General features: G+C 33.1%; 4 protein-coding genes and 1 pseudogene across 6 annotated transcripts; 2 read left to right on the top strand and 3 right to left on the bottom strand.

Annotated features, from left to right (window-relative positions):
* Window positions 1-4,153: 4,153 nt before the first annotated feature.
* Window positions 4,154-12,370, bottom strand: LOC111283791 (uncharacterized). Its single transcript, XM_022872411.2, has 7 exons — window positions 11,829-12,370; window positions 10,369-10,468; window positions 7,260-7,325; window positions 6,698-6,815; window positions 6,237-6,319; window positions 5,423-5,484; window positions 4,154-4,591 (listed from the first exon to the last, which is right to left on the bottom strand). Exons 1-7 carry the CDS (start codon window positions 12,062-12,064, stop codon window positions 4,480-4,482), a joined length of 777 nt encoding a protein of 258 aa, XP_022728146.2. The 5' UTR covers window positions 12,065-12,370; the 3' UTR covers window positions 4,154-4,479.
* Window positions 12,371-12,677: 307 nt separating this feature from the next.
* LOC111283790 (peroxisomal membrane protein 13-like) lies at window positions 12,678-15,249 on the top strand. The gene is made up of 5 exons (XM_022872410.2): window positions 12,678-12,850; window positions 13,214-13,450; window positions 13,529-13,821; window positions 14,413-14,505; window positions 14,645-15,249. Exons 1-5 carry the CDS (start codon window positions 12,826-12,828, stop codon window positions 14,858-14,860), a joined length of 864 nt encoding a protein of 287 aa, XP_022728145.2. The 5' UTR covers window positions 12,678-12,825; the 3' UTR covers window positions 14,861-15,249.
* A 473-nt stretch (window positions 15,250-15,722) lies between these two features.
* Window positions 15,723-17,037, bottom strand: LOC149519813 (F-box/LRR-repeat protein 12-like). The gene has a single exon (XM_089758761.1). The coding sequence runs from the start codon at window positions 17,035-17,037 to the stop codon at window positions 15,871-15,873; it is 1,167 nt and encodes a 388-aa protein (XP_089614887.1). The 3' UTR covers window positions 15,723-15,870.
* Window positions 17,038-17,063: 26 nt separating this feature from the next.
* Window positions 17,064-17,606, bottom strand: LOC149519812 (uncharacterized protein At4g08330, chloroplastic pseudogene; annotated as a pseudogene).
* A 1,359-nt stretch (window positions 17,607-18,965) lies between these two features.
* On the top strand, window positions 18,966-22,327 carry LOC111283916 (large ribosomal subunit protein uL18-like). Of its 3 annotated transcripts, none has more exons than XM_022872596.2 (9): window positions 18,966-19,106; window positions 19,744-19,813; window positions 19,885-19,976; window positions 20,276-20,402; window positions 20,492-20,571; window positions 20,667-20,783; window positions 21,228-21,362; window positions 21,555-21,724; window positions 21,905-22,327. In XM_022872596.2, exons 1-9 carry the CDS (start codon window positions 19,104-19,106, stop codon window positions 22,005-22,007), a joined length of 897 nt encoding a protein of 298 aa, XP_022728331.2. In that variant the 5' UTR covers window positions 18,966-19,103; the 3' UTR covers window positions 22,008-22,327. The 3 variants fall into 3 exon arrangements, with proteins under 3 accessions (XP_022728331.2, XP_022728332.2, XP_022728330.2); XM_022872597.2 differs by lacking the exon at window positions 18,966-19,106 and adding an exon at window positions 19,528-19,581; XM_022872595.2 differs by lacking the exon at window positions 18,966-19,106 and having other exon boundaries at window positions 19,720-19,813.
* Window positions 22,328-22,447: the final 120 nt, after the last annotated feature.

Here is a 22,447-nt window from a genome sequence, read left to right as displayed (position 1 = left end):
AATGGTGAAAGGTTTTGAGAGTGCCAAGGTGCATTAGGTAAGAGGGAAAAGAAATCAACCATGCCTTTCTTTCAGATTTACTTGAAACCAATTTGCTTTCTTTCAACTGCAATGTTAAGCCATCATCGGTCCCTGCAATCAGCCTATAATCCTCACACACCTGCATTAGTTATTTCCAAATTGTAAGCATAACAAAGGTAAAAATATGTAGCTGATCACCAAAGGACCGTAGTTTTGATCGATGGATTTATTTATTTATTTATCCCTTAGTTCTTCTTTGGTGAACGTGGAGTATGGTGCAATCTTGTCGAAGGGAACTGAACAAATTGCCAATTTAAAAATATTCTATGGCATTGGCAACAGTGCCCTTTCCAATCCTTTTGCTTCAAAATTTTTTTGATTGATTTGAAATCCAAAAGCTAACAAGGGTAGCTCGTATGGTTAAAATTTATGATCTAGATGTAAAATACATAAGGTCAAACTCTTACAATCTTTATTGTTAGGTGATTTATAAATTCAAAAAATTTTAAAAAATTTATAAATTTTTTGTGAATTAACGATTTGTTTTGATCTTAAAAATGTGATAATTTTTTTTAATTATTTCTATTTAAAAATCCAACTCGATATATTGGAATCAATTATTTTTAATGGAATAATAAATTATTATATTGAATTTTATTGTCTTACTACATTTTAATTATATTATTATAGTATTAATTATATCCGTTATAATAATTAATTATTTAATAGCTTTGCTTCGAACAAAATCTCTGTGTTCCCTTCACTTATACTAAAATTTTATTTTTTTTTATGTTAAAAAAATTTATTTAATATATACAAACAAAAATAAGAAAATAAATATATTTAACAATAAGTCTCTTACTCCAATAATCCACTCAACGCGTCCATTGCCGGCGGATGATGCTACCCTTCTTAAAAAAAAAAGGGCATTGACTGCCTTAGTCTACTAAACTACATTAAAAAAAAAAAAAAAAAAAAACTCCTCGACTTTATTTTCCATTTTTTCTTCCTCTACAACAATCATGCAAGCGAACCCCCTGGAGAAAGGATATGTCAAGTCAATATCCCGACGTTGGTGGCTCAAATGGGTGGTTTGGTAACAACGGCGGTGGCGGTGGCGGCGACGACGACGACGACGACGACGACTTCGTCTCTTCCGTAACCATTGTTTGGATCCTGGTGGGAATATTGATAGCTGTTCTGGTGCTGGGAGTGGGTTATTATGTGGCAAAGAAAGGGAAATCCTTTGGTTCGTACTGCTTCTCCTGCAAGATTGAATTTGGCCACTGCCACCAGTGTCAGTCCAAGTGTTGATTTTAATCAATTCTCAGCCAAGATTTGTTAGAATAATGATTTTCGTGTAACGTTTCCCAACTCTTATTTACATGTTATCATTTCATTTTTGATTTCATATAAGTTTGCACTGAAACTTTCATATCTAATTGTTGATAGTGCTTCTCCTTGTTGTGCATATGTTCAACATGTCAATTCATTCTCTAATAGATTGGATAATTCATTTGTTCATATAGTATAAAATATTAAAATTCATATATTTATATAATATTTTATACAAAAATTATGTATTATAATTCGTGCGAACATGAAAACATAAAATATTTTTTTATTTTATTAAATTTATAAATAATTATTATTAAAATTTTAAATCGTATTATTTTCGTATTCTATATTCATATCTTATTTATATTGTATCGTCATGTTGTCTTTTAAATTCTTAAAATTGATTTGATTGCAAATATAATGTTAAATAAATAGGTTAAAAATTTTTATGGCAAAAAAAATTCAAAATTTTTTAAGTTTAGTGATTTAGTAAAAAAAAAAAAAAAAAGGTTTTTCACCATATATATTTCAAATTATAATTTTTTTTAATATATAAAAGATATGGTTATCTTAAAGAATTAAAATTACGACATGGGATGTGTTTTCTAATAAATAAAAATTTTATAAAATTAACTAATTTAAAGATTATTATTAGTAAGAAAAATGTATGTATTGTATTGATAGGTGAAATCCATCCGATTTTAAATTTAAATTTCAGTATTAATATCCGTAAACTTTTTACATATCCACATATTGTGACTTTTAAAAAAAATAATAATAATAAAACTTCTACTTGAATGATCTATAATTTGCACCCAACATAAGATATAATCACTTTCAATACCTCAATTAGATGTAAAATGATTCTTATGCATGATATAAAATATGTTTATAATTTCTTCAAAAGTTACTATACTCATTCCCTTTTAAAAGATTTTTATCTCTTTTACTTTTATTTTTCAAAAATATAAAAAACAAAATTAAAATCAATTTGTGCTCAAAATAGGATTTTTAAAAATTTTTACCATAGAAATCGAGCTATTTTTTATTTTATTATCAATAATTTTATTTTTTATTAGGTTTAGAAAAGTAAAAAAAATATTTATTATTATGATTATTTTTCAAAAATACTATAAAAATATTGCATTATCATGATTATTTTTCAAAAATGTTATTTATTATAAGGGTATAAGTGATACATAAATATTTACAAATTACTTAGATTCAATTTGAATAAAATTCGAATTCAGTTAAGTTATTATCAAATCAAGTTCGAATAACTTTTTTATCAAACGAGTCAAATTTAAACATCTTGTTATCCAACTCGAATAATTTGTGATTTTAATCAAAATTTTAAATTTAAATATATTTTATTATTTTAATTAAAAAAAATAAAATTAAATCAAATTCGAATCAAATTTAAAACAACAAATTTCAAATTAAATTTAACCTCAAGTTTTTCATTATATCAACTTGACATGACTTATTTACACCTTTAATCATGATCTATAAAACTTTTACTGCTTGAGAAATTTCTCTTTTGCCCAAAAATAAATTAAAAAAAAATCATTAGTACCAACTTATCTTTTCAATTGAGGCCAAATTACATAGAATGAGCTTTGGGATTTGGGCTTACTTGAGCCCAAAAACAAGCTAAGAAAACATTGCTCCTTCTCCCGTCGATTCACTACTCTGGTTGTTTGCTTTGTGAGAAAAAGAAATTAAAAAAAAAATGAAAATGATTCGAAGTCGGTTGCTTTGGTTCATTCTCGGTGACATTAGCTTCAATATCTCTCAATTCATCTATAAAGATCTCTGGACTGACGTTTATGCCCTCAAATCTGATGCAGTAACATTTCTTCTTTTGTCTTCGTAATTTTGACTCTCTCTACGAGTATTTCGTAATTGTATTTATCCAATGTCTCGTGAAAAATTTTCGGGTAAAGCAGAATTTTGATGCACTAGACATTCAAGTGTCGAATCTGGAATCGCTTCCTTCGGAGAACCCTAATCCTGCTCAAGTAATTTTTTTTTCTTTTAATTTGTATTTTAAAAATTTTTGGATTTTATAATTGATTAATTAATTAATTAGATGTTCCACATTTGCGAATTTATTTATAAGTTATGCAATTATGAAATGAATTAAAAAAAAAAAAATTTGATACAAAGAAGATTAATGAAATTTGGTAAAATTTTCTTAGAATCATTTCAATTTTCAAAAAGCTAATGATTTCGTCAAAGATGAACTGGATATACGGAAGTTATTTGTGTCCAAAAATTTATCTAATTTGCTAATTAGATGCAATGCCATTGTTGTAAGAATACTTCAGGCGTTTTGACCCATTCTTTTGATATTTGAAAATCCTTTTGCAAGTGTGGACTCGTCATCCATAAGATATCTCTCTTTGTGTAGCTTAAAAATCCAACGGAGTTCCACAAATATCAAAAGCTAAAGATGTTATTTAATTCGCAAAATTATAATAAAATAAAATAAAATAAAATGATATTATTATTAGGATTAGATTACGAAACACCAGCCATGCCATCCAGTTTAGGAGAGTCCAGTGGCCAGGCCACAGTCTAAACAAGTGGGATGGCTACAAGAAACTTTAGTCAGAAGCCTATTTCCATCCCTATCGGTTGAGCCATGCCAAGAATGCAATATCAATCCTGATTCATTCATTGTTTTGCACATGGGGAGAGGGTCCTCAAGCAAAATGCCCTCTAACCTTACCATCAAACCTCAACCCAACCAATCTCATTCTTCCAAGATAACATTTTGAGCTAGAATCAGTATTAATGCAACCACACTTTATCTCTTTCCACTGAACTTCAACTAGGATTGACTTTTCCTTCAATGATTATACAGAAAGGATTTCATTCTACATAATTAACTATTCACAAGCTACACAGACTAATAGTTCCTAAAATTAATCATATGTCAAAATAAGTTATAAAACATGATAGAAATAACACACTTCGAAAACATTTTTAATTTAACAAAATGACTTGATTAACTGACCGGTTTATTCCCTTTTTTAGTTTTACCTTGTTTTCAGATTTGAATTGAGAATTCCAGCATGAAACAAATGGTCAGAAGTATCATCAGAATGGCCCCAATCATGACTGCATCTGATGGGATGGATGACCAAGGATGTTGTTGGCCAGTTCTTCATTTACGTTGACCGGAAGTGGAGGCATTTGTTTCATTATCTCTGGCAGGTCATTTAAGCTGCAAAAAAACTCTTAACATTAAAGAATGTACAGCACATATATACTATAAATTGCTCTATTTAAAACTACAATGTGCTATTATTCACAGATTTGAAGAACAAGTTCACGTGCAAGACAGCCCACAGACAACCAATGTGTGTGTGTATGTGTGTGTATGTATATGCTGCAACAATAATGAATACCTTCACAAATACAGCAGCTTATTGCTTTAAGGAGGAAAAAAAATTTTGTTATTTCAAAACTATTCTCTTGCACACGGCAGAACAAAACATATTTCTATGCCGCAAGGAATTTTGTTTATGTCATATTTCCCCTTAATTCAGCCATTCGAAACATGATTTTTAGTTTGCTATTAGAACAAGAAAAAAGCCCACCCCTATATTATGCAAAGAAAAAAAAGTCTTGCCAATCTAAGCTGCTTTTTCATGCTCATGATTTTCAATGAAGGAAACTGATTAAGTTAACAGACATGAAACTGCAATGACAATAGCAATAATAATATTAATGGTATTGTTGACGTGTAAAAGAGTTGTGGATAGAAATGAGTGGCGCAAGAAGATTTGAAACTCTGACCTAACATGATTCTCTTTTGGTCTTTCATACAGCCGACCTCAAAGTTATGAGATACAAGGCTTAGTTGTTATTATTGTTGTTGTTGTCTTTTGACAAGTAAAAGAGTTCATGATCACCATATACTGTTTCACAGTGCATGACAAGGAACGCACAGAAAAATGCAACATTGATGATGCCTCAAATTAACATTAAAAAACCAAATTAAAAAAAACTCCAATTTGGACATAACAGAGAAATCATAGAGTTAATAACATACTCATTCAAGATTGAAAGGATATTGTCCCGAGCTTTGCATAAGATACTTATATTATCATGTATCTGCATTGAATAAACAGTAATAATAACAATCAGTAAAGAAGGCATATGTCATTATCTACTAGGGAGACAGCAGCTGTTAAAGGCTTAAAGCTACAACATTCTGATACAAGGGCAAGCAATCAGATGGCTGTAATCATCAAATAACTTTCATTTACATAGAGTGCATTTAGACAGTATATTGGCATCATTTTACCAGGTGCCAAAATATAAGAGATATACATATTAACTATTGATAATTCTGAGTAATAAATGAAAAGTAACGTCTAATAGTGGAACGTTTGCTAGTTGTCTGCAAAACAGCTGCATACCAACTAAGTATTAGTTCAGTAGATAAAGAACCAGAGTGTTGGTACGTTCTCATAAAATCAAATTAGTTTCATTTCATTAAGTTGAATTTTTTTGTCATGCCATTATTGCCATGTTACTTTCAATCAAAACCAACAATGACTTGATATAAACAAGTGGATTAAAAACATATTTAGAATAAGTTTTAAATAAACATAATAGAAAGATTTCAACTCCAATGAAAAACAAAGGACTTCCTTGACAAGATGTAAACCTTGAGTGAGAGAGAGAGAGAGAGAGAGAGAGAGAGAGAGAGAGAGAGAGAGAGATGACCACTTAAAGCAAAATGAAGCAGCAGCAGCGGTAATGAATGCAAAATTAGAAAATAACTGCTCAGAAGAATATCAGAGCAGATGTACATTAGCACACAATTATGGAGGAAAATTTATTGAAACCAAATACTTCACCTGGAAAGCTGCAAAATTTGCAGAAACTTGATTAAACATTTGAGCATTTTGTTCAAGCAGCTCTCCCGTCACGCCACCAATGGCTGAAAAGACATAATTCAAATTAAAAAAGTGTATAAAAAGCAAAATGACTATATTGACATCTCAAATATGGCTCAGTCTAATCTCTCCTATCTTGTTCTTTTTTTTTTTTTTTCTCATTTTTCTGTTGGTAAATCTTAAACCTAACCTAAGTTTTATGCTCTACATGGTCAGACCCTTGTCAGATCCAAAGAATCACCCTGTGTTCTCTATTTCAAGTTTTAAGCTTGATCAAATTTAATAAATTTTTAAAAGAAAAACATTAGCTATTATCTTTACGCTGATTGAACATAAAAAATTAAGCTCAAATTTTCTGCCCAGCTGTAATTTTTATATTGGTAAAAGAGTAAAGTTCTCTTTAACACATGTCTTAACCAAACCTTTGGATGGGATGCCATCATCGTTGTCCATAGGGATAATTGGTGGAGCATATGAAGGACCATTAGGCCTAGTTGTTAAATGAGGTGTAGACTTTGCTGAAGACTCTGTACCCTTTTCCTGTTCAACTTGAGCTTTCAAGAACAGAAGCAACTTACCTAAGACAAGAACTAAGATGCAACTATGGAATTGTCCGCTGTACCTCAGGGGCATGTTAATTGACTAGATATGTGTATGTCACAAAGGTAATAAATCTAGTTGCCCTCCAGCTTGAATATTTTCTGGCACAACTTTATTTCAAGAATTTCGATATGCATATGTAGTGGAGGAAGATGAGAGTATAATGACTGCAGGAGTGGATGTGTGAGATATATATAAATTTCAAGCAACTGTCATGTCAAGAATGCCAAAACATGCTATCTTCAATCATAGGTAAAAACTTAATCATAGGGAAAGAACTTTCTTCTGAAGGCATGCTTCAAGGAACAATTATGAAATATGAACCAGTGTAGAAATACATTGCATAGATCAATTGTACTAGCATAAAGATTTAGACAAAAATACCCTTCTGTCTTTATTTTTCCTTGCTGAATTATGATCCTCTTTCCTTCGTTTGCCATTTTCCTTTTTCTGCAAGCATATTCAACTAGGTGATATTTTAGCATACAAATACAAACACTTTCATATGCATATTTACTACACAAATACAAGCAAAATGATTACAACACATTACACCATAGACTATTACACAATAAAACTACAATTTTTTAAAGAGATAGATGCTAATAACCAAACTCGCTATAGGCCTTTTTTCCAATGGGCTATACAACTTCTTCCAGATGAGAAAGGATTTAGAAAAGTATGTAGAAAAGGATAAGGCATCCACAAGAAAGAGCAGGAAAAAAATATTAATAAAGAATTCGTTGAAAACCTACCTCATAGCATAGTTTTATGAAGGCAGAAGGAATCGAACAAATTCAGTCATAAACACAATTATTAGTCAAGTTTTTATCCATGAGTATTGACAAACGATCCACGATTTGTATCATGGCATTGAAGAATGTTGGCCATCTTAATGTTGTCAGCTATAATACACTGAATTTTCAGTAGAATCTAGCAACTCTATGTAATTAGAATTTTTAATATTATATGAATATGGTTAAAATTCATTTCTTACAGAAGTTTAGGGTGAGTATTAAAGCTGAAATTCAGGTTAATGTCATTGCAATTTACTGCATTTTAGAAATATCAATTAGACATCAATAAGCTTATAGGTAGCCCCACCTCATTATTAATAGTCCCTTCTCTACCCCATGATAAAGAGTACATGTCAAACATATCAGCCTTTGGGTTTTGCCTCCAATAAAAACAAGAAATGGATCCCCAAGAACCCACCAATAACAATTTTAATAATTAGCATCTGCGTGTCTCCTGCACATAAGATTCATTACAATAACCATACGATCATAAGCTACCATATCCCTGACAACAAGAGAAAATTGGAAACCTTTATGATTTGATAAACCGAAGCCTAAAAGAAGACAGTTTTGACAAATTTCCAAATGGAGTTAATCTCTCTTTTATTGCCAATCAGGTTAGGCCATTTATTTCTAAAGAATACCACACTGCAGCAAACATTTCACATTTCCATGCATTCACCCCAGTTCCCCATCAAATGAGAAAAACTAAACCCAGGACATGTAGCGCTTCAACTAACTGCAACCATTGATACTCAAAAATTAAAATTTTCTTGGGCCAGATAAAAAAATTATGCTCTCAATATAGATCTTCTAAGAAAAAAGATTAAGATACAATTCTAAGAAGGACAAAGTAAGCATTTAGAGGCTTTTTAAGCTTTCTCCGCCATCAGCCACAAAATCAATTGTTCTCTATGTTGCATAAAACTTATGCCATTTATTTTCTAATTAGTATACTTTGAACATGTGATAAAAGCTGATAAGTGAAAGCCCAAGCATTATTACGTGCTTATTCACCTCTCTGCATTAAATCTCAAATTATCATACATGCAAATATAGACAGTCCATTAGAGGAGATATTTAAACACAGGATCTCAGGTTCAACTCTTAGTGTCAGATGAGTCGCATTTTACTGCAGCATATTTACAAATACCGGATTATTCATTCTCCACATCTCTTACATTCATTTATTATGACTGAAAAAGGTCAAAAACCTCCTGGCTTGTTTATATACCATTTTATGGATCTAATTCAAACCATCTCAATTTCATCTAAAGGGTAAGCTTAGCTTATATACACGTGTTCATGTAGAAAATGCATCCGTGTATTCCTTGGTGGATCTAAATTTTTAATATTAGTCAATTCATAGAAAGTTGGTTCTAAATATCTGCTCTTTTACTGCGTTGACTCACCATGTAGTGATCAGAATAAGTGATCATTGCACTTGTGAGATCCGATCAGATATGAAGCCATAACTATGTTGATGTCACTACATCTAAATCCTCTGTTTATAAGGGTTTTGGGTTTTGAATTTTATATTGGGGGACCTATTGATACTTTTTAGCATTAAAGGTGAGAAATTAGTCTGATAAGGAACAATACGTAAGTTGAATCCTTACAGAAGAATGATTCTGGATGCCAAAACTTGAGATGCAAGGAAAAAGAGGTTGGGAATAATTAGAATAACAAGGATATCCAATGAGGTTTTGGGGTAAGCAAACAAAGATTCCCAGAATTTTTATAACTGTCACCATGTTCCTAACAAGTTCTAAAGTCATTATCAAATTAGTGAATACTGACTAGCACAGTAATTTGAAAGTTTCTCCCCAGATTAAGTTTTTTTTGGCTGAAATTTTAAGGTTTATTTAAGTGCTAATGATTGTAAGCTTAGTCCCAGATGCAAATACCTTTTGCTAGGATCATTTCACAAAATCCAAAGAAAAATGCATATAAGTTAACTGAAATCTGAATATACATGTTTTCCATTAATTAGGAAGGTTACATGCATATATGCAGGGTTCTAGCAAACCTATTCTTACAAGGACTCAAGATCCAGTACAAAAAACAGAAAGCTATAATATTTAACTTTAAATAAGAAAGAAACCATAATACAATGACCCAACAAGATTAAAAAAAAAAAACATAAAAACAAAAAGATATTCCTGAACTACAGAAACTGCAAAAGTACGCAAATATCCTTGACTCATAGAAATAAAGAAAAATCATTAAAAAAAACCTGCTACTTCCTAATAATAATAAAATAAAATCGAAACCTAATACAACTAATTTGGCCAATGTAAGGCCTTAAGCGTCAAATAAGATTATAATTCTTGATTTTCTTGACATTTAACTTTTAAGCTTGACTTTTCTTGATTCCTTGATCAGCTGGCAAGGTTAGTGCCCATACAAGTCACAAGATTTAAAATTACCAATGAGCAAAAGGGGAAAAACTTTTAGCGAACTTGACAAATACAACTTTTTACCTGATAATTTTTAAACAGAAACTCTTGACGTTCAAATAAAATGAAATGTTTGATCCAAGCAATCAAATTATTAAAGTTATAACCAGATAAGCTGCTTTGAAGGAGGACAAATTATGGACTTATCACAAAACCCTTCAAGCTGTTTTCACGCAAAAAGAAAACCTCATTGGTCCCAAAGCTTCAATAACATACAATTCGAAGCGACCAACTTACAGTCATCCATCTACAACGCAGTGCCACGTCCCGAACTGTTTTGTCCTTCAACTGCATTGCGATCTTAGCATAGCGAACTATGGTTGAATCAGAGGCATACCTGCAAACAGATATATCCCCAGACATATATATATATATATATATATATATCTATTAGTTGTGCTGCCTTCATTTATCAAAGACAAGTGAACAAATAAACAAGGAAAACAATAGGGAGCACCACAAAAAAGATCAGGAGAAAATCAAATATGCCCAAAAATCAACCGGGAGAAAAATACATTATTAATTACCAGCATAGTACTTTAGCAAAAACAAGAGACACGTATAACAGAAACTATTATGTTCTCCAGCAATAAAATCAGCATCTACTTTAGATTTCTGACAGGATGGTTATAAGAGGGGTTTAAATGGGCAAGCACTAGATCCACTGTCTAAACTCACTTATCAACTATAAATCAAATAACAAACAGATTGCCTAAAATGGAATCAGAATGCTAATAGTTACATTTTGGAAATATTACTTGTTCTAAAAGATCACAACAGCACAAATGCAAGTAACAAGAAAAAGATATTTCTTTGAACTAAACTGCGACATGGTAAAAAAGAAACCTGTCCATACATTTATTTTCAGCACAATGCCAGAAATTAATGCATTGTGTTAGAGAGAAAGTTTCCCATGATGAATGGAAAGCTTTGACCTTACAAGGTGAAGAACATCAGAAATATAATTCATAACAAGTAACAACTCAAGCAACCCTACTGTCCTCACCAACCATGTTTTCATCCCAAGCTTGCCAAATCTTCTGGAATAACATTTTATTGGTAAATCTTGGACCTCGTAACTAATTGTAGTAAGGTTCTATCATTCACTTGAATGGTGAATCCACGATACTATATAGCATAAAGTTAGACCCGAGGAAGACAAACAAGGTAATCAGGAACATGTTTTACCAAAACGAAAGACATGTTGGATCAGTTAGCCAAATGTTCCTTTGTACAAAGAACTCCTCGTTTTTAAGTTCATCAATGCAACTAACATATAGACAGATACAGCCAAATACGTCTGAGAAACAAAGAAATAAAGAACAAAATTATCTCTTCATTTTCCTCAAACCTATACAACAAGAGGACAACACCAATACTCACTAGAACTAAAAAGTACTCACATCAACAAAGAAAATCATTCACTATACATCTTAGAATCAAGTATAAAATTTGAAAATCAATATAATTAACGTGCTCTTAATGTTTTTACCAATCTCAACTAACTTCTATTATCCTACAAAACCTGAAGACAAGATAAATAATATTTCCACTCTGAATTAAAAAAAAAAAAAAAGCTATTTAAATTAAGACAAGTTGAAAAAAGTAAATAACAAGTTCCAAATAGCAGAAATGAAAGAAACAAAAAGATAAAAGAGGCTAAAAAATAAAAAAAAGAAAAACGAAGAGAGAGTTACTTGGGGAGCAAATCTTCAAGCATCGATTGTTCATCGGAAGTCCAGTCGACGGAGATGCCAGGGTTGTGCCTCAACGCGGACTGCTTATCAGCCGAGACGGCGGCGGCGGCTGAGGTATTGCCCCCGCTGTTGTTCGAATTGACGGACACGCCATTAGCTGGCGGAGGAGGAGCCGTCACCTTATGGCTCGACGAACCTTCCTGATTATTCCCCGTCGGATTCTCACTCGCAGCCATTAATAAAAAAAACAGCTAAAATTAAATGTATTGGAGTTTTGGAATTGGAAATTTATTTATTATCTGAAGGAGTAAATATGAAATTAAATGTAAGTAAGACAAATTTAATCAATCAGAAAACAAAAACGAAGAGGAGAGAATGGATTCTTCCAAAGGGATAGAAATGAAGGAGAGCCGTTTCTCGATTGCCAGCCTAAGAAATCGAATCTTTTTTATTGAATTTTTGCCTTTTTCACTTTTTTCCTGAGAGAGCGACAGAATTTTTTTTTTCTCCCCTTTTGAACACTGTCTGAGATGCTTCTTTTCACTTTTTTTTTTTACCCCCTTCCATCTTTTTTAAACATGACAAAACCGCAGAAGGGTTAAAGTTACCGACCGGTAATTACACTCTTGACAAAATATCTGAAGTATTTATATTTTTTGTACGTATCTGAGATATTTATACGTAGATAAAAGGAAAAACAAAAGACAGTTCATTAAAAAATTGGAATTAATTTTATTATTAGCAAATCTCGTGCTCAACTAAAAACAAAAAAGATATAAATATAAAAAAATTTATAAATTAAATAAAAAATACCCCTTTTTTATTTAAAAATATATTAAAGTGCCAAACGTGATAATTAAACAGAAATACAAGTAACAAAACTAAACGCGTAACTGGTCAGCGTTGAAGGCTCTGTCTCCGTTACTAATTTTTCTTTGTCCGAGGCGAAGTCTCAGAGATAACGCGGTCCTCAAAATCATTGATCGAGTCGGAAGCCATGGACTCTAATTCCCAAAAACCAGGTCCTTTTTTTCTTATTAATTTGTTAGGGTTTCTCATCATGATTTGATCGATCGATTGATTTAATATAGAATTGTAGGGTTTTTAATCCTTATTATTTCTTTTTTTGTTCTTTTAATTGTTCTGCTTGGTTGGTGATTTTGTTAAGGAAATTAAGAATCAATAGAGTTTATTTTCGGAAATTTGGGATTTTTTTTTGTGTATTTTGCCTTTTTTTTTTTGGGTTTGTTTGTAATAGAATTAGGTAAAGAAATTAAAGGATGATTAACTTGGATTGGATGTTACAAATTTTAAATATTTGATATTGATTTTTATTTCTTTTGTTTTTGGGTAATTTGATTGTAATTGATGTTCTGCAACTACAGTTGCTGGTGGCTCTCCTCCTAAACCATGGGAGCAAGCTGGGGGCTCGGCTGGTTCTGGACCCTTTAAGCCACCATCACCTGGCAGCACCAGTGATGTGGTTGAGGCAGCCGGAACAGCAAGACCGGGTGAAATTGTTTCAACTGCTGATAGAACTACGGCTGTGAATAGAAACGCTGTTGGTAGGCCTTTACCCAGCAGGCCTTGGGAGCAACAGAATTATGGGAGCACTTATGGAGGTTAGAGGTTTAATTCGTTTATTATAAGTCAAAGGGTTAGTTGTTGTGGAGCTTGTCTAAGTTTGGCATTTGATGCAGGTTATGGTTCTGGTTTAAACTACAACTCAGGGTATGGTTCGGGAATGTATGGTTCATCATATGGTGGATTAGGGTCTTATGGTGGTGGATTGTATGGCAATGGCATGTATAGAGGCGGTTATGGTGGTCTATATGAGAACTCTGGAATGTACGGTGGTGGCCTTGGTGGCTTTGGGGGTCCAATGGGTGGTGGTTATGGGATGGGCATGGGTCCATATGGTGAGCAAGATCCAAATAGTCCTTTTGGTGCTCCACCATGCCCTCCAGGCTTTTGGATTTCCTTCCTCCGTGTGGTAATTCCTTTCTCATTTTATCATTAACTTAATTTTTATCTGATTGTAAACAATATCTTGTGTTATTTAAAATGTCCAATCCTAGCTTTAATGCCAGCTCAACACCTTAGCTGTTGATTCCCTTTTATCCTTTGCTCTGTTCTTGAGCTCAAATTATGCTCTACAGGAAATACTTATGTATTTCATCATTTCACTGGCCATTTTCTAAAGAACTAAAATATGAGATGTAGGGGGGAAGGTATTGTTTGGGGTTTTGGGGGGGCTTGGGATTGGTTTGTTGGGGGGGTTGTTTAGGATCTTGCATGGAGGGCATGTCCATGGTGACTTATCTTTAATGCTAAACTGTCAGAAACACTTGATGAGCTGTTATTTAACTCTAAACTTTTTTCACAGTCAATTTAGATCTCTGATACAGAGCTATATTATTGCGTGTTACATCTTGGGTGAGAAGGAAGTGTTTCTACTATAAAAAAGATAATTTATCCTTTTACGTTTGGGGCCAGTTGTTGCATGATATAGTTTTATGAATCTTTCCCAGTCTGCATTCTTTCAGTGTGTCATAGTGATAATTGCTTCCTTCACTGATTGCAGATGCAAGGTGCTGTTAACTTCTTTGGCCGGATAGCTATTCTGATAGACCAGAATACACAGGCATTCCACATGTTTATGTCTGCTCTTCTTCAGGTTCTGCTTTCTTTATATTTACCTCCTCCCCATTTTCCAATTTGGGGTTGATTTTCAAAAGTAATAGTTGAATCAAGGAATACTGTTCTTTGGTGAATGAAATTTGTAAAATGATGACTCTTGGCATCATTATTTGCAGCTTTTTGATCGCACAGGATTATTGTATGGAGAATTAGCTAGATTTGTGTTAAGGCTGCTGGGAATCAAAACAAAACCCCGAAAGATCAATCAACAGGGACCTGGAGGACTCCCAGGACCCCATAACCCTCATAGGAATCAAAACTATATTGAGGGGCCGAAGGCTGCTCCAAGTGGTGCATGGGACAATGTATGGGGAGAAAATGCTAGCACTTAGTTTGGTATTTATTTTCCATCCAACAATTCCAGGAAAATTGTACCAGAATTTGATTGTCGGAGCACGGATATACACTACTTGCCCCTGTTTGACTCCCTATGCTTGATGAGGAATAGGTGGTGCTTATCTGGAGAATGTTTGCTGCCGAAGTTTTTCTGCATGGTTTGAACGTACCAAGCACTCCCATAGTGTTAAAAAAATGAAACATAAGAATAGCCACTAAATCTGCCTATAGGTTTTTTGATACCGAGGAAAGAAAAGTATGATGCTTGAATCAACAAAGTATCATGTGAAGTCACAATGATTTATTTTTCAAAATGAATCAGTGTTTACTGTTTAATTGTCTTGATTTTTTTAATAAAATTGTTGCAATAATGTCATTTATTCCATCACATGCAGTCACCATCTGCCTTTAAATGTCTCCTATTAAGCACTGTATTAGCCTGTAGAAGTTCCACGATAAAGACCTCATACTTGATGCAAGAGTGACATTCCACCCAAAACTTACATTGGCTGGCTAATAGGGGTCACCCCCAATCCGCAATAGCCTCTCATTTGCAATTGCCCCTGCTTCCAATGATGTTACAAATCTATGCATTAAGCACCCTCAAAATCAATTACAATCAATATTTTATTCTTTTTTTTTTTTGCCAAAAAAAATTCAACGGGAATCTAAAATTAACAAACACAATCTTGCAAAAACCACAAAGATCGAACAAATACGAAAATGAAATTGTAGCAGTCTCTTTGGTCAAACACAAGTGAGGTAGTATAAATGAGAGATTGCAATTTCAATTAAAAAAAAAAAGCTAAGAAAAGTCTCATGCTGTATGAAAAACCTTGCATCATTTTAAAGTTCATATGTTTCAAATAATCAAATATATTCATCAATGCAACTATATAACTTATGTTATAGGTGACCTTATCAATCAAGGCTGAAAATTGCCTCAAGTTGAATGGTATACATGTAGCATCAATAGCTTTTCGTGCCAAATGAGATAGCCAATCTCTTACTCATCATATTCCAGGCTGTCCCAATCAGGGCCTATGGACATTACTTCTTCAACTTTGATCTCAACGTTGCCTCTATACAGTTTAAACAACTCCACTGCTGTATCTGATATCCTACAATTTCGGTTCATGTACAAAACAGAGAGCCGTTTGCAGCCATCCCTCAGAGCCTGCAATCCTTGATCACATAAATTTCGGCAGCGATTCACATGAAGTTTCTTTAAGTTGTGGCAGTTTAACCCAACGGAAGCCCACCCTGAAAACCTAACCTCATGACACAATGCCAAGTTCCACTCTTGAAGTTGTGGACACCCCTTGGCAATTGCAACAATCGAAGCATCACTGATGGTTCTACACATTCGAAGATTAAGGATTTTAAGCCTTGCTGCAAATCCATTCCCAATTTCTGCCAACCCATCTCTAAAGTTCAACCAACTTAAGCCAGCAATGTTTAAAAACTTAAGCCCACCTCCACTAACAATCGCCATTATTCCCTCTGGTTCAAGATTACAAGATTCAGCATCTACGTAAACCAGAGTTGATGAACAGCCTCTTAAGCCAACACCACTCACAGCCCTGCAATTCGATATCTTAATTGCTCCAAGCTGACAGCATCCTTGTGAAAGAGCTCTCAACCCAGAGTCTGAAATAAGTGGGCAATAAGCAAGATTCACATGCCTCAAAGACCAGCAAGTGTTAGCTAAAGCTTCTAGCCCAGCATCAGTAATGTTGCATCGATAAAGACTAATGACAGTCAAGGAGGGACAACCATTACCAACCAGGGAAAGCCCATAATCAGTGATTCCAAAACAACAATCCAGACACAGGGTTTTCAATCTTGAACCATAGTTTTTCAAGTAGGTTAGGCCTGAATCAGGTAGCTCTATGCAACCAGAAAGGGATAAATACTCTAAACGCTGAAAACGGGTGAGAATCCTGTGAAGATGGAATGAGTTGATGTCAATACAGCTCTGAGATAACAAGGAAGGGCCAATAATACTGAAAGAACATGGAAACTGTAAGGACCGACGATTCAAGTTTTGAATATTAAGCCAGCAGCGGCAAGTTAGGCCAAATGATTCACGGTCAGACATACAGTCAAGACAATTGAAAATAAAAGAGAGGCAATCATCAGGTAGGTGCGTGATGGAAGTAACACCATCCATCAAAGGCTCTCCCAATGTCAACCTTGTTAGCACTCTTCTGAAGGCTGTAAAGCTCGGATCTTTATAGCAAACTTCTTATACGCAGCACTAGATGAGTTGGGAGAGTCAAAGCCACAAAGAGCAGGAGCATCTCCATACCCATAGCCTATATGAACCCCACATTTACGACAAAGGAGTTTTGTTTTTGAACGAGAACGGCCCCAACTGAAAGGAAAGCAATGCACTTCATCGACCTGTGTGAATCGACTAAGATCAACAGATAAAAAGGAGATGAAACCTTGCTTTATGGATTTGCGATATTCAGAGCCAATACCAGAGGTGATTCGATTGGAAGATGTCAAGTTCAAAGGGTATCCACAAGACCCACAACTGCAAGACATCATCATAGAATACATCACGGGAGAAACATCAATCAATTCTACCATAAAACATTACCAAAATGATGGGGAAAGGGACAATTACCAACGTTCGATAGTCTTTAAATCATGTCATTACAAGAAACCAAAAACCCACACGCCATGATTCAAAGCACGAAAGAAAATACCAGAACTTGATTAAACGCCATGATTTCTAGCTTTTTAACAGAAAACCCAGATGACCCAGAAACAAAAACATTGCAATTGAGCAATAAGAAAAGAGTGGAAAGGGATTTGAAATGACAACTACCTGTAAGAGACGTCAGCTTGGGACATCCTCTTTGAAGATCAGGGAAATAAAAAGGATCCCATTTCACTGAATATAGATCATGCAATGGCAGAATCATTAATATATATGATGTTGTCGTAGAAAAAATTGGTCGGGGGCCAATCAGATCGGGAAGGTTGTGATTTGGAACAGACAACAGATACGGTACGGGCAGAGTTTGGCTTTGTCTTTTTCAAGGTTTCAACTTTGGAGAAGCGGTTTTCAGTTCTGTCGAGTATTGACTTTGGAGATGCGTTTAGGATTTTCATCTGGTAGTCTGTTCCTTTTTTGACAAGATATGAAAGTTAAAAAATAAGACTATTTTTATTTTTTAAATTTTTTTTATTTTTTGTTTTTAAAAAATATATTTAATAAATAAAAATAAAATTATTTTTTTAAAATGTAAAAATAAATAAATAAAATATTCAATGATATTATTCTTAATAAAATCTAATTATAAATATAATACATATTTATTAAAATTTTTAATTTAAATATTTTATTTGTATTTATAATTAGATTTCATTAATTATAAATATAATACATATTTTATTAATTAATGATATTAAAAAATATTTAAATATAATAGTTTACAAAATACAAAAAAAATAATATACATCTTTTGTTTTTTTCAATTGAAAGTATTTTTTTTTCATATTTCAATTTATTATTTATTATTTTTTAAAAATTTATTTTTATTTTTAATTATCAAATATGTTTTCACTCATATTTTTTAATTTTCAAAAAAATAAAAACAAAAATAATTCTGTTTTTTAAAATCAAATATTATCTAATTTTCTTTTTCTTTACCATGAAAAACTATCTCATTATTTCTGAATTCTAAAAACGGATTGTAATAGATTTGATAGGTTTTATATTTGCACTATATTTATTTATGTTTTAATTACATAAATTATAAAAAATTATTATATAATAATTTATGTTTGTATATTAAATATAAAATATTTTTTATATTATATCATAATCAATTAACACAAATAATCATTTAAAAAACTTTATATATAAGATTGTCAAACTTTTTTTTAATCTCAAAAATTCCAAAACTAAAAATAATAAAATTTTTAAAATTATTTTTATAAAAATTTAAAAAATCCTACGCTAAGGCAGGGATAGCATTCTATATGTAACCATAATATTTGCCTCTAAAAAATTGCAAATCCTTACCATTTACACGCGTCAAAACTCCAGACTGGGTGCACCAACGCAGCCTATAACGCATGGTAAATCTTACCTGTTAATTAAAGAAACCAATCATCACCGTTGATTTTCTCCGATAAAAGACTCGCTAGGGTTTTAACTATCACCTTTTTTTCTTTTCACACATCCTCAAAGCTTGGCTGCAAACACCTGCGCTCGAAGCCATGGTGAAACTCACTCTTGTCACAATAATTTTTTCTCTTTATATATATATTTATATATTTACTATCCTTTTATGATACATTGGCTTCGCTTACTTTGATTGTCAATCTCATTTTGTATAATGTATAGCTTCAGTTTTTAATGTCAGATCCCTGTTTTGTTCCACGTTTTTGATTGCTTAAAACTTATGAAAACATGAAAGAAATGAATATTGGATTCATTTTTTAACGTTGTTAGGATTTTGTTTGAGAAAAGAATCAATCAATTGAGTTAAGCTCTTTTTTTTTTTTTTTTTGTTTCCTGTAATTTATTTAAATATATTTTAGGTTTAACTAATTTTAAGTTTAATTGTGATTTTTTTCCCTATTTTTAGTTCTTTTTTCGATTTACTCAATTGATATGGAAAGTCAACTAACCTGAGAATTGAAACCAGCAGCATGAAATTAAAGTTGTTTATTCTTTTCCGTTGAAAAGATTTAGGTAATGTTTGGATGTTGGTTTTGCTATTCCATTTTGCTTCCGGCAGAGAAATGAAAAAAAATGTGTTTTTAGTAGTTGACAATCTCGTAGGTTTATTTGTATTTGAGATGTTCATCATAGATGCTGCCTGGGTTTTCTGAGTTGGTTAGTTTTATGGTACAGGTTTACGTTAAAGCTCAAAAGAGTAAGGCTTACTTCAAGCGGTTTCAAGTTAAGTTCAAGAGAAGGCGAGGTATGATAATGATGCCTATACCCTGAATGGTGATATGCTGTGCGGTTTTAATAACTTTTTGAATTTTGTAGAGGGCAAGACGGACTACCGGGCTAGGACCCGACTTATCAATCAGGACAAGAACAAGTACAACACCCCAAAATATCGTTTGGTCGCGCGATTTGTATCCTAATATCTGACTGATTATTTTTTTCCTCCTTTTCATTCGGTTTATGATGTGGGTAGCAAGCTGCAATTGTTTATGTTATTTCTAGTGAATTTTTTTGGATGGTCTGTTGGTTTTTTGAGGGTACTCAGTTAAGACGTATTATAAGAATTTTTATAGGCAATTAAATGTAATAAAATACCTTGATTCTTCTTTCATCGATGATGTCATATTATGTTCTTTATTTTCCTATTGGGTATTAATATCAACATTTTGGGGCTACTAGTTAATACTCTAACCTTAACACCATTTGTTAGACCAACAAGGATATAGTTGCACAAATTATACATGCCAGTATTTCTGGTGATATGGTTCTTGCTGCAGCTTACTCACACGAACTTCCTTGCTATGGACTTGAAGTTGGCCTTACAAATTATGCTGCAGGTGTGTGATTTTCTTTTGTATAAATGTTAAAATGGTTTTTTTGCACCTGATTGAGGATGGTATCTTATTTAACGATACTTTGAACACAGCTTATTGTGTTGGACTACTTTTGGCTCGCCGAACACTGAAGCAGCTGGAGATGGATGACGAGTATGAGGGAAATGTTGAGGTATGTATGTGTCTTGGTTTTTTAGATTTGAATAAAATGTGCAGTTTGCATCTTTGATTGTGGATGGAAATCAAGTATGTGTCATTTGCTCATAGGCAACTGGGGAGGACTTCACTGTCGAACCAGCAGAGAGCAGGAGGCCTTTCCGTGCTCTCCTTGATGTTGGTCTTGTCAGAACAACCACTGGTAACCGTGTTTTTGGTGTTCTCAAGGTATTGTGAAACCTCTTCCTATATATTTGTCCCTGAGTTAAACTTTATTCATTGGTTTTCTTCTTCTAAATCTTTTATAGAAGTTGTGATTTCTTTTGATTACACGCACTTGTTGAGTTTTCAGTGCATTGGATGTTTCTCATCAGCATTCATTCAAATGCACATGTTTCTATGCATATAAGCACGGTCTTTGGTCGGCGTTAGGCTGTTAATTTCTGGAAGTGAAAGAAATAGTTTTGTGCAATTGGGACAAATATTTTATATGATTAAATTTTGTGCCACAATAATTGTTTTTTTTCTTTTTATTTTTAACAGCTAGGCCATGCTTTGCTGCCCATCTGTAGCTGAAGAAAACATTCTTGAATATCTTTTAGCTTGTCGATTTTCCGCATGTACTATCTTTCCATTCAGCTTTAACATGTGTATTCTTTCCATTTCCTTTAGGGAGCTTTGGATGGCGGAATTGATATTCCTCACAGTGACAAGAGGTTTGCTGGATTTAACAAGGACAGTAAGCAACTTGATCCTGAAGTTCACCGCAAATACATTTACGGGGGCCATGTTGCTGCATACATGAGGGTAAGATTAGAGTTTACGAAGTGGTGGTTAGATCTGAGTGATGATAGTATGGAAGCTCTCTCTCTTTTTTATTTTTTTGTGGGGGGGGGGGGGGGTGAGAAAGGTGCTGAAGTTTGTTTTAGGTCTTAATTTGGACACCGTTTCATATCTTATCTGTCTGTCTGTAAGTTTCTCACTTTGTCAAGTTGACAGACTTTGATGGAAGATGAGCCAGAGAAGTACCAGTCTCACTTCAGTGAGTACATAAAGAGAAGCATTGAGCCTGACAACATGGAGGCAATGTACAAGAAGGTTCATGCTGCTATTCACGCCGATCCAGAAGCAAAGAAATCTGAGAAGGCTCCTCCTAAGAAACACAAAAGGTATAGTTTCTTTCTCTTTCTTCCGGCAATTTATTTATCAAAAAAGTTCGGACAGCCAATTAAACCAGGCATGGCCGAACTCGTTATAGCTTGAAAGAAAATTTATTATTATTCCCTGCATGTTCATATAAACGATTTTTAAGTATTTCAAGTCCAAAGTAACGTGGTCCTGCACGACAGGTACAACCTGAAGAAGCTGACGTACGAGGAAAGGAAGGCTAAGTTGATTGATAGGTTGAAAGCTCTAAATTCAGCTAATGATTATGATGAGGATGATGATTAAGCTACTGAAGTTGATGATGATGATGATCTAAGGATGAGGAATATGCTGAGTAAACTGAGCATTGGAATTTTGGGCATATTTTGCTCGCTTATCTTTTGTTATGCTGCTAGAATTTACATCTTTGCATGTTTATTAGGGATGAGAAACTAGCCTTTTTACCTGCGGATTATTTAGTACTTATATTATATAAGGCACTATCTGTGGCTTCCAAATCTTCGTTCTGACGACCTTTTTGTCTTTCTGGATACGAGTGAATTTGAACACCATCAATTTTTCCACTATTACTGGCTTATTTGAAATTGAGATCACTATTCTTGGAATCGATTTGAGAAATATTGAATTAACAGCTCATTATTTATTTAATATCAGTTGGGATTCCAATTTAAAGCTGATTTCAATATTATTGAGTTATTTGAATGTGAAACCATGAAATATTATGT

Source organism: Durio zibethinus, chromosome 3, assembly GCF_047325235.1.
Source record: "Durio zibethinus cultivar Kanyao isolate XHJ-2024 chromosome 3, ASM4732523v1, whole genome shotgun sequence".
Classification (NCBI taxonomy): Eukaryota; Viridiplantae; Streptophyta; class Magnoliopsida; order Malvales; family Malvaceae; genus Durio; species Durio zibethinus.
This window is presented reverse-complemented; position numbering and strand designations above follow the sequence as displayed.